Source organism: Ranitomeya variabilis, chromosome 8, assembly GCF_051348905.1.
Source record: "Ranitomeya variabilis isolate aRanVar5 chromosome 8, aRanVar5.hap1, whole genome shotgun sequence".
In the NCBI taxonomy this organism is placed as follows: Eukaryota; Metazoa; Chordata; class Amphibia; order Anura; family Dendrobatidae; genus Ranitomeya; species Ranitomeya variabilis.
In genome coordinates, this window is record NC_135239.1 from 144,144,580 (window position 1) to 144,157,167 (window position 12,588).

The 12,588-nt window shown below is 42.4% G+C and overlaps 1 protein-coding gene across 1 annotated transcript in view; it reads left to right on the forward strand.

The window, feature by feature from the left end:
• The window catches only part of ST13 (ST13 Hsp70 interacting protein), a 202,530-nt gene that overhangs the window by 182,245 nt on the left and 7,697 nt on the right, over positions 1 to 12,588 (forward strand). Inside the window, exons 10-11 of the mRNA XM_077276087.1 lie at positions 1,426 to 1,480; positions 10,081 to 10,259. Coding sequence (XP_077132202.1) covers positions 1,426 to 1,480; positions 10,081 to 10,259 — 234 coding nt within the window. The remainder of the gene's footprint in view (positions 1 to 1,425; positions 1,481 to 10,080; positions 10,260 to 12,588) is intronic.

The window sequence follows — 12,588 nt, forward strand, 5'->3', positions numbered from 1 at the left end:
GTCCGATGGGCGTCGCGGTCCAGTCCTGGGCCTCCCATCTTCTTACAATGACGTCCTCTTCTTGTCTTCTCGCTGCGGCTCCGGCGCAGGCGTACTTTGTCTGCCCTCTTGAGGGCAGAGCAAAGTACTGCAGTGCGCAGGCACCGGGAAAGGTCAGAGAGGCCCGGCGCCTGCGCACTGCAGTACTTTGCTCTGCCCTCAACAGGTCAGACAAAGTACGCCTGCGCCGGACCCGCAGCGTGAAGACCAGAAGAGGACATCATCCTATGAAGATGGGAAGTCCCGGACTGCAATGCCAATCGGATCGGACCGCCCCCCCTGGGTGAGTATAATCTAACCTCTTTTTCTCATCTTTCAGGTTACATCGGGGTTTATCTACAGCATTACAGAATGCTGGAGATAAGCCCCTGATGACTGTGAGCTTAGCTCACCTTCGAATTTGGGGGTGACAGGTTCCCTTTAAAGGAATTAACCATCCTTTTAAAAAAGCATACAAATGTGTTCTCCTCAGGATAAGGCATCCATATTAGATTGGTGGGTGTCAATATCAGTATTGTGTTCGTTAAAGTGAATGATCTCTTTCCTGTCTACACTATCTTGAATGTCTTATTAAAATATGGTACAGGCAAATGTGGATCAGCCTGAAGCCCATGCGGATAACTGATTGCAGGGGGTGCTAATACTTGCACCCCACCTATCAAAACGCTGTCTTATTGATTAGGCCACTTTCACACACACTTCAGTCTTTTGGCGTCAGTTTGAAACCACCATTTTCGTCAAATAGCGGATCCGCCATTTTTGTTTTGCGGATCCGCTATTTTCCCATAGACATGCATTAGCGACGGATTGTGACGGATGGTCGTCCGTTCCATCCGCCATGCGACGGATCCGTCGAGATTTGGCAGACGTCATCTAGACATTGACGGACATTATAACGTTTTTTGTCTGCGCCGAAATGGCGGTTCACGATGGATCCGTCGCGTCCGCCTTTCCAAAGAATGGCCGCCTATGGGCGGCGGATCCGTCGCGACCGTCATTTGGCGGATCCGTCGCCCCAATCCGCTTTTTCAATTGAGCATGCTCCAAAAAGTAGATACTTTTCCCAGACAACACCCAAGTAACGGATCCGTCAAAAAAACGGATCCGTTGGAACCGTTTTCTCAACAATTGTGACGGATCCGTCACTATGTCGGAAGTGACTGACGCCAAACAACAAGTGTGAAAGATGCCTTAGCCATCAAATATTTAAAGCCATGGTGACCCCTTTTATATACTGTAGGCAGTTTGTAAGTCCCTGGGGGCCCCCCACTAAACTACGCATACTTGTCCATACAAATGCATCAGACGTCTTTTATGCTTTTTTTTTTTTTTTTTTTCTGTGTAAAAAAAAATATAAATAAACATTTTTCCTTCCTATGTTCTCAGGAGGAAGAGGAAGAGACAAGGCGTCAAGCTGGAGCACAGTTTGGTGGTTTCCCAGGTATGTTATTCTGTCTTTATTACATTTAGAATCAACAGAATCCGCTCTCAATTTTCAAAAATTCTGAAAAAAATTCCAAGTGCATTTAAAATAGAAAATGAAAATAAAAAAATAAAAATGCCATTTTCCTTTGGTTTTTGGGTGTTGTTGTTACCATGTTAATTTTGTGGACAAATGTTTGGCACCATAATTTTACTGATCAATACAAATACCACTGCCACCCATCAACCCCTGTGATCACATCATGGTGTCCCGATATATGCCGGTGCCCGTTCGCATCGGCAGTTGCACCATTTAAATGCTGCGGTCAGTGTTGGACAGTGGTATTTAAATGGTTAAACAGCAGCTATTTGCGCTAGTTCTCATAGCTGTTACAGGAGATGCCGTCTGTATCAGTTTCCAACCTGCTAGTCAAATTTTATTCTAGACATGTTACAAAATTCCAACATTTCTAAACATTTGCTGCTCCCCTTAAAAAGTCCATGTCTCCTAAGCTGTCAAGTATAATATAGATACTGAGAAATATACCCATATAGTTGTAGCCAAAAGTTTTCAGACTGACACAAATTTAGTTTTTTTACAAAGTTTGCTGCTTTAATGTGTATTTTAGATCTTTTAGTCAGATATTGCAGTGGTTACTAACGTACAATTCTAAATATTTAAAGGGAATCTATCAACAGGATCCCCCCCCAAAAAAAACTATTTATATGCACATGTAGCTCTTCCAAAGGCCAGTCCTGCAATACCTTTACATGGCCTGTTCCTGTGTAACGGAGTTGATATTCAAATTAGGTTGTAGACATGAAGTCTGTCACTCCAGCTCTATTCATTACCCAGCACCGCCTCCTTGGAGTATATCGCAAATTCTTTGTTTTTGTTTTTCCACCCACATTTTGAGGATTGACTACAGGTTCTCAATGGGATTGAGATTAGGGGAGTTCTCTGGTCATGGACCGAAAATTTCATGTTTTGTTCACTAAGCCACTTAGTTATCACTTTTGCCTTATGACATGTTCTCCACCATGCTGGAAAAAAAATTGTTCACCACCAAATTGCCCCTGAATCAATGAGAGGTTGCTCCTGGAGGATGTGTAGATACCATTCTTTATTTAGGCAAAATTGTGAGTGAGCCCACTCCCTTGGATGAAAAGCAGCCACAGAAAGCTTCCATCACTGTTGGCACACAATATATATATATATATATATATATATATATATATATATATATATATATATATATATATATATATATATATATATATATATATATATATATATATATAATCTCTTGTCACTATATAATGTGGCGCTGTGTATGTATTATGTAGTGTGAACCTTTGTATAGATGTAATGCAATTATTAACATACTGTACTGAGAGCTAACCTTTTCCTTTGTCAACATCTAGGTGTGCATATATAATACATTGTTCTGTATCTGTTATAAATATTGTGAAATATCCCTGCCCAACAATATATTTCGAAGTTGAAGTTAATGTTTTTTACTCTGTAAATGAGTGAGGATATTTCGATAATTGCAGGAGTAAAATAAATATCACTCTACATGCTGCACTATACTTTATACTGTATCTTATGTTATGTATACAGGAGTCTCAAAGTGCTGTTTAAATCACATGGGATACACTGAGACTCTGCTGTATATACATCACAGTTGAGACACCGACTGCTTGTATACATTAGAGGATACACTGAGACTCTGCTGTATACACATCAAATGGAGGACACTCGGCTGTATATACATCACCATCCTTGCTGCACGGAGACTGCTGTATATGCACTGCTCAAAAAAATAAAGGGAACACTTAAACAACAGCATATAACTCCAAGTAAATCAAACTTCTGTGAAATCAAACTGTCCACTTAGGAAGCAACACTGTTTGACAATCAATTTCACATGCTGTTGTGCAAATGGAATAAACAGATGGAAATTATTGGCAATTATCAAGACACACTCAATAAAGGAGTGGTTCTGCAGGTGGGGACCACAGACCACATCTCAGTACCAATACTTTCTGGCTGATGTTTTGGTCACTTTTGAATGTTGGTTGTGCTTTCACACTCGTAGTAGCATGAGACGGACTCTGCAACCCACACAAGTGGCCCAGGTAGTGCATCTCATCCAGGATGGCACTTCAATGCGAGCTGTGGCAAGAAGGTTTGCTGTGTCTGTCAGCATAGTGTCCAGAGGCTGGAGGCGCTACCAGGAGACGTGGAGGGGGCGGTAGGAGGGCAACAACCCAGCAGCAGGACCGCTACCTCAGCCTTTGTGCAAGGAGGAACAGGAGGAGTACTGCCAGAGCCCTCCAGAATGACCTCCAGCAGGCCACAAATGTGCATGTGTCTGCACAAACGGTTAGAAACCGACTCCATGAGGATGGTCTGAGTGCCCGACGTCCACCGATGGGGGTTGTGCTCATAGCCCAACACCGTGCAGGACGTTTGGCATTTGTCACAGAACACCAGGATTGGCAAATTCGCCACTGGCGCCCTGTGCTCTTCACAGATGAAAGCAGGTTCGCACTGAGCACATGTGACATACGTGACAGAGTCTGGAGACGCCATGGAGAACGTTCTGCCTTCAACATCCTGCAGCATGACCGGTTTCACAGTGGGTCAGTAATGATGGGGGGTGGCATTTCTCTGGAGGGCTGCAGAACCCTCCATGTGCTCGCTAGAGATAGCCTGACTGCCATTAGGTACCGAGATGAGATCCTCTGACCCCTTGTTAGACCATATGCTGGTGCCAACCGCCTTGGGTTCCTCCAAATGCAGGACAATGCCAGACCTCATGTGGCTGGAGTGTGTCAGCAGTTCCTGCAAGATGAAGGCATTGAAGCTATGGACTGGCCCGCCCGTTCCCCAGACCTGAATCCGATTGAACACATCTGGGACATCATGTCTCGCACCATCCACCAACGTCACGTTGCACTGCACTGTCCAGGAGTTGTCAGATGCTTTAGTCCATGTCTCGGAGGAGATCCCTCAGGAGACCATCCGCCACCTCATCGGGAGCATGCCCAAGCGTTGTAGGGAGGTCATACAGGCATGTGGAGGCCACACAAACTACTGAGCATAATTTCCTTGTATTGAGGCATTTCCACTGAAGTTGGATCAGCCTGTAACTTCATTTTCCACTTTTTGATTTTGAGCATCATTCCAACTCCAGACCTCTGTGTGATATTAGTTGTGATTTACGTTGATAATTTTTAGGTTTTATTGTTCTCAACACATTCCACTATGTAATGAATAAAGATTTATAACTGGAATATTACATTCAGTGATATCTAGGATGTGGGATTTTAGTGTTCCCTTTATTTTTTTGAGCAGTGTACATCACCACCGTTGCGGCACGAAGACTTCTGTATATACATCACCACCGTTGCAGCACGGAGACTGCTGTATATACATGACTGACTGTCAAATTTATTTTTCTTTTACACCCACTTCATTAGTTTTGAAATAGTTAGATGACTATTTTAAAATGTGCTGGATGCTCGCCTTTTTTTTTTTTTTTTTTTGCACAAAATATTTCTTTATATCTATGCTATGAGGAATTAAAAAGTGGCCCCAGTAGTTTGGCTTGCGTTATTTTTAAATGTTCACAATTTTTCCTTTTTTTTATTCTTATTAATTGATGCACCCCACACCCTCCAATTGTAAGTAAATTCTTAGATAAAACAATACTTGCCTGCTAAAAATGTTAAAGGGAATCTTTCAATAGGTCATAATAAATCAATAAAATAATACATTGATATCTGCAATCATCGATGTCTTATTAAAGAGAAATCTAGATTTTCCTTAATATGTAACCAAGCTGTTAAGATCTGTGGGGCGGACACTGCTCTCCCTGAGAAACTGCCCCCAGAGCTTATTTTAAATGAAAGGAGGTGTTTACCGTGTGATTCATGTAATGGCTTCTCTGCGCTCATAATCACACACAGCTCTGCAGTGAGATCAGCGCTAAGTACGTAGGGCATGCTAAGTCCCTACAGCAGAAGTGAAGTTTGTCTCATTACAAAAAAAGAAAGCATTTTAACCAGTGTTGAACGGAGGGGACCGATGACGGGTTCCTGTTAAGATGTGTAGACTTTGACGTAAAACACCAGCAATCTATTCATAATTTTGCCATATTTAGTGGGTATAAGCTCAGTGTGATTTTATTGACTATTTGGCTCTAGTTCAACCCCTTTACGACCTTGGGATTATTCATTTGTGCGTTTTTGTTTTTTGCTAGCCTTTCTTCCCAGAGCTGTAACTTTTTAAAAAAAAAATTCGGGCAACATGGCCTTGTGAGGGCTTGATTTTGTTTTCAAACCAGTTGTACTTTTGAACAACACCATTGATCTTGCCATATAGTATACTGGAAAAAGGGGTGGTGAAATTGCATTAAAAAAAAGTTCCACAATTGTACAATTGTATTTTAGGTTTTTTGTTTACTTTGTTCACTAAATGCGAAAACTGACCTGCCATTATTAAAGTAGGGGGACCCCAAAAAAAATGACATGGCCAGTAAAGGCTAATTATACAGCTGCGGGTTGATGTTCATAGCCTGGGAAGATCCATGGGTATTAACCCCTTCCTAGGCTGTAAACATCGGCCCCCAGTCTCTGGCTTTCCCTCTGGCACAGAAAATTGTACGGGAGCCCACACCATTTTTTTTTTTCACATTTTCTTTTAAATTAAACAGATACTACATTTAAGGCCGGGGTCACACTTGCGATAAACTTGCACCTTAATACCCGGCACTGCCGCCGGCACTTGGACTGGAGTGTGTGGCTGCATGTATTTCTATGCATCAGAATGCTCCGGCGGCAGTGACGGCTCTTGATGCTAAAATCTCCTGCAAGTTTCTCGCATGTGTGACCCTGGCCTAACGCAGATTTTGTGTGTGTCTTTATTTAAATCTTTATGTGCCATTTTATTATGTTTATTACTAAACATCGGGCTTGGTATTATCTATCTATAGATATATTTCTCTCTCTCTGTCTATCTAGAGATATCTCGCTCTGTCTATATCTAGAGATATCTCACTCTGTCTATATCTAGAGATATCTCGCTCTGTCTATATCTAGAGATATCTCGCTCTGTCTATATCTAGAGATATCTCGCTCTGTCTATATCTAGAGATATCTCGCTCTGTCTATATCTAGAGATATCTCTCTCTGTCTATATCTAGAGATATCTCGCTCTGTCTATATCTAGAGATATCTCGCGCTGCCTATATCTAGAGATATCTCGCTCTGTCTATATCTAGAGATATCTCGCTCTGTCTATATCTAGAGATATCTAGCTCGCTCTGTCTATATCTAGAGATATCTCTCTCGCTCTGTCTGTGTGTAGACCTTATTCTTCAATGGAGTATGTAAATGAAGAGGTTGGACAAGAAATGACATCACAATTCTTTTTTTTTTTTCTTAAATCGATCTTTGTTTAGCTTATAAAAACGCATACAAATCCGCTTGAAAATCCACATCAATGCTATGCATATTTTTACCTGTGTATTCTGCCAAGTGATGCAGAATCTCCACAGGAAAATCTGCAACGTGTGCACATACCCATAAGGCTAGGTTCACATCACATTAGTGCCATCTGTTAAACGGATGCGCCAACGCTGATGCCCAAAATTGCTTTTTTGCTACAGTCGCGCTAACGCATGGTACCATTGCATTGGCATGCGTTAGCAATAGAGGTCTATGCACTGCGAACGTGTCCGTTCGCTGTGCGTGAGACCTACCATACCCGTAAACGCGGTAAACCGCATTCGAGGGTGTCACATAGTAGCACTTCATCGCTAACGCATGCCGATTTTGACATGCATTAGGATGTGGTAATGTATGGCAATGGGTGCGTTAACCGATCTGTTACATTGCGTTAGTGCCGATAAGTAACTGATGCGTTAAACGGATCGCCCTAACGCAATGTGCACCTACCATAAGCAGTACATGGCAGGGTCGTCGTGCGCTGCTTACAAGCAGGACAGCTGCTGGAATACTCACTGCTCTCCATGCCAGGACTACGTGCGTGAAGTAGAGGGCAGTAAGTATTCAGTGCTATTTAGTAGCGCGCACACTGTCAGCCGCAGCTGTCGTCTTCCTGCAACTGATGGGCTTTCCCGCTTGCCGCTACTCAAGGGAATGAATATTCACTTCCCTCAACGCTCATGGAAGTGGAGAGAAGTGAATATTCATTTCTCTTTAGTAGCGGGCACAGTAGTTAGCCACAACAGCCAGCTCCTGCCTCCTGTGACCTGCTGCTCCGCTGCTCCCCCTCCATCTTCTGGTACACTTGACTATAAGCAGAGGGGGGCATTTTCAGCACAAAGAGTGCTGAGAAACTCAGCTTATACTTGAGCATATACGGTAATTTGTGAATTTTAAATAAACTGGATTGCATTGTGGATTTTCTTCTACACTGTATGCAGAATTATTAGGCAAGTTGTTTTTTGGATCACATGATACTTTTTATACATGTTGTCCTACTCCAAGCTGTTCAGGCTTGAGAGCCAACTACAAGTTAAGTAAATCAGGTGATTTGCATCTCTGTAATGAGGAGGGGTGTTGTCTAATGACATCAAAACCCTATATAAGGTGTGCTAATTATTAGGAAACTTCCTTTCCTTTGGCAAAATGGGTCAGAAGAGAGATTTGACGGGCTCTGAAAAGTCCAAAATTGTGAGATGTCTTGCAGAGGGATGCAGCAGTCTTGAAATTGTTCGATGATCACGCTTCAAAAGTTTGGCAATCAAGCGTTTCATGACAAATAGCCAACAGGGTCGCAAGAAGCGTGTTGGGCAAAAAAGGCGCAAAATAACTGCCCATGAATTGAGAAAAATCAAGCATTAAGCTGCCAAGATGCCATTTGCCACCAGTTTTGCCATATTTCAGAGCTGCAACATACTGGAGTAACAAAAAACACAAGGTGTGCGATACTCAGGGGCATGGCCAAGGTAAGGAAGGCTGAAAAACGACCACCTTTGAACAAGAAACATAAGATAAACCGTCAAGACGGGGCCAAGAAATATCTTAAGACTGACTTTTCAAAGGTTTTATGGACTGATGAAATGAGTGACTCTTGATGGGAAGATGGATGGGCCAGAGGCTGGATCAGTAAAGGGCAGAGAGCTCCACTCAGACGCCAGCAAGGTGGAGGTGGGGTACTGGTATGGGCTGGGATCATCAAAGATGAACTTGTGGGACCTGACAGAACTGATAGAACTATGGATGGAAGGCTGTTGAGTGTCATAATAAAGAAAGGTGGCTATATTGGTCACTAATTTTTTAGGGTTTTGTTTTTGCATGTCAAATGTTTATTTCTAAATTTTTTGCAGTTATATTGGTTTACCTGGTGAAAATAAACAAGCGCGATGGGAATATATTTGGTTTTTATTAAGTTGCCTAATAATTCTGCACAGTAATAGTTACCTGCACAAACAGATATCCTCCTAAGATAGCCAAATCTAAAAAAAAAACACCCCAAATACCTAAAATAGTAAGCTTTGATATTTGAGTCTTTTGGGTTGATTGAGAACAGTTGTTGATCAATAATAAAAAATAATCCTCTAAAATACAACTTGCCTAATAATTCTGCACACAGTGTACAAGTCAATACCTTGCCAGCTTGCAGATTCCTTGCCTTTCTATGACTTAAAGGGAACCTGTCTCCCCAAAATTCGAGTATGACCTGTGGCCACCTGCATCAGGGGCTTATCTACAGCATTCTGTAATGCTGTAGATAAGCCCCCGATGTATCCTGAAAGGTAAGAAAAGCGAGTTAGATTATACTCACCCAGGGGCGGTCCCGGTTCGGTTCGGGTCCGATGGGTGTCGCGGGCCAGTCCCGGGGCTTCCCATCTTCTTATGATGACGTCCTCTTCTGGTCTTCACGCCGCAGCTCCGGTGCAGGCGTACTTTGTCTGCCCTGTTGAGGGCAGAGCAAAGTACTGCAGCGCGCAGGCGCCGGGAAAGGTCAGAGGCCCAGCGCCTGCGCACTGCAGTTGTTGTATACAATTAAATGGCTACATATAGTTGATCGCATGCAATTTTGCATAAAAAACAAGCTTAGAAAGTGCGTTTTATGATTGCATGTTGGTTACCGGTGCAGTTATGAAAGTGACCTTATTTTATATTTGAGCAATGCAGTCAAAAAATGCTGTTTGCACCTAGCTAGTTAATGCAAAAATGTGCATGTGGTCAACTGCACTTGGATTTTTTTTTTTTTATAACTACATTGACTGCGTCATGACTGCGCTACCTGGAAATCCCTAACATTGATGATTCTTTGACACTATGAATTAACACATGTGGAATTATATACTTAACAAAAAAGTGTGAAACAACTGAAAATATGTCTTATATTCTAGGTTTCACACTTTTTTGTTAAGTATATAATTCCACATGTGTTAATTCATAGTTTTGATGCCTTCAGTGTGAATGTACAATTTTCAGTCATGAATATACAGAAAAACTTTAAATGAGAAGGTGTCCAAACATTTGGTCTGTACTGTATATATTATTTTTTTTATAAATCGTAGCTAATTTTAAGCATAATATGTTTACCGTATATTCCACCTTTGTTCTTTATAGGGGGATTCCCTGGTGGCATGCCAGGTATGGCTGGAGGATTCCCTGGTGGCATGCCAGGTACGGCTGGAGGATTCCCTGGTGGCATGCCAGGTATGGCTGGAGGATTCCCTGGTGGCATGGCTGGAATGCCAGGACTAAGTGAGATTCTCTCTGACCCAGAACTCTTGACTGCTATGCAGGTAGGTGTTATGTTCAATAGAGTTGAAGATATTAAATGAAATAGACCACATCAATAAAGTTAATCTACTAAACAGCCCTTGTTGACGGTTTGACTAGGCGCCATAGACCTATGATGGAGCATCCTCTGCTCCATCATTGTGATCGTGTTGTGATGAAGAATTGGGGATATGTACCCTAAGGGATTATACATTTAACTTGTATGCTTGCAATTAAAAATGTAATTCATGGGACAACCACATTGTTATTTTTCCTGTGAGTTGGAGATAAATGTCCTTTGTGGGGCTACCCCTTTAATGATCAGAAGTATTTCTCATAGCCTTATACTGTCTGCAACAAGAGATTGAGTTTCTATCCTGCATTATGTAGGACCACTCGCCATTTTCACATGAGTCTGGTGGGGCATTCCTATGCCCCTTGTCTTGCCTTGGATCTTCTGATCACATGCCCCCTTCAGTCATAATTATGTTTTTGTATACCGTCCATTGTCGAAGATGCTGTGTGTATGCACAAGTTTTCTGGTGACTACCATGACATGGATTGTGTATAGGACGTCTCTCACTATCGGGGGTGTATGAGGAGACTATCTGAGGCAGAACTAGTCACTGGTAAGCACCGCCCTGACAGACTGGTCCTGGCTTATGTGTGTACGGTGAGTGGTTCAGTCAAAGTATTTACATTTGTAATGTATGCATTAAAAATTGTAATTTAAAAAGATAAATGGTTCTGTTGCATGTAAGTGACTTAATTGGAATACAGCAATAGGCATATTTGTTGTTGTGGTGGTGTGGGACTCTTGGGGGATTTGACAGGTTTCCTTTAAATGTAATTTTCTTAAGATGCATAACTTTTTATTATGTCATTGATTACATTTAAAGGGGTTCTCCACTGCCATCTAACTAGTATGGATGTACAGTTACATCCATAAAGGAAACCCGTCAGCTTAGAGTGGCAGCATATACGGAGGGCTCAGAAGCGGAGTTCCCTCCACACGTGGCTGATGCCAGCTGTATTAAATAGTCAGCATCTGTCTAAAATAGACCTAGATTTTCCCTATATACTGCAATACCAACGTATTGCAGTATACAGGTCCTTCTCAAAAAATTAGCATATAGTGTTAAATTTCATTATTTACCATAATGTAATGATTACAATTAAACTTTCATATATTATAGATTCATTATCCACCAACTGAAATTTGTCAGGTCTTTTATTGTTTTAATACTGATGATTTTGGCATACAACTCCTGATAACCCAAAAAACCTGTCTCAATAAATTAGCATATTTCACCCGTCCAATCAAATAAAAGTGTTTTTTAATAACAAACAAAAAAAACATCAAATAATAATGTTCAGTTATGCACTCAATACTTGGTCGGGAATCCTTTGGCAGAAATGACTGCTTCAATGCGGCGTGGCATGGAGGCAATCAGCCTGTGACACTGCTGAGATGTTATGGAGGCCCAGGATGCTTCAATAGCGGCCTTAAGCTCATCCAGAGTGTTGGGTCTTGCGTCTCTCAACTTTCTCTTCACAATATCCCACAGATTCTCTCTGGGGTTCAGGTGAGGAGAGTTGGCAGGCCAATTGAGCACAGTAATACCATGGTCAGTAAACCATTTACCAGTGGTTTTGGCACTGTGAGCAGGTGCCAGGTCGTGCTGAAAAATGAAATCTTCATCTCCATAAAGCATTTCAGCCGATGGAAGCATGAAGTGCTCCAAAATCTCCTGATAGCTAGCTGCATTGACCCTGCCCTTGATGAAACACAGTGGACCAACACCAGCAGCTGACATGGCACCCCACACCATCACTGACTGTGGGTACTTGACACTGGACTTCAGGCATTTTGGCATTTCCTTCTCCCCAGTCTTCCTCCAGACTCTGGCACCTTGATTTCCGAATGACATGCAAAATTTGCTTTCATCAGAAAAAAGTACTTGGGACCACTTAGCAACAGTCCAGTGCTGCTTCTCTGTAGCCCAGGTCAGGCGCTTCTGCCGCTGTTTATGGTTCAAAAGTGGCTTTACCTGGGGAATGCGGCACCTGTAGCCCATTTCCTGCACACGCCTGTGCACGGTGGCTCTGGATGTTTCCACACCAGACTCAGTCCACTGCTTCCTCAGGTTCCCCAAGGTCTGGAATCGGTCCTTCTCCACAATCTTCCTCAGGGTCCGGTCACCTCTTCTCGTTGTACAGCGTTTTCTGCCACATTGTTTCCTTCCAACAGACTTACCATTGAGGTGCCTTGATACAGCACTCTGGGAACAGCCTATTTGTTGAGAAATTTCTTTCTGGGTCTTACCCTCTTGCTTGAGGGTGTCAATGATG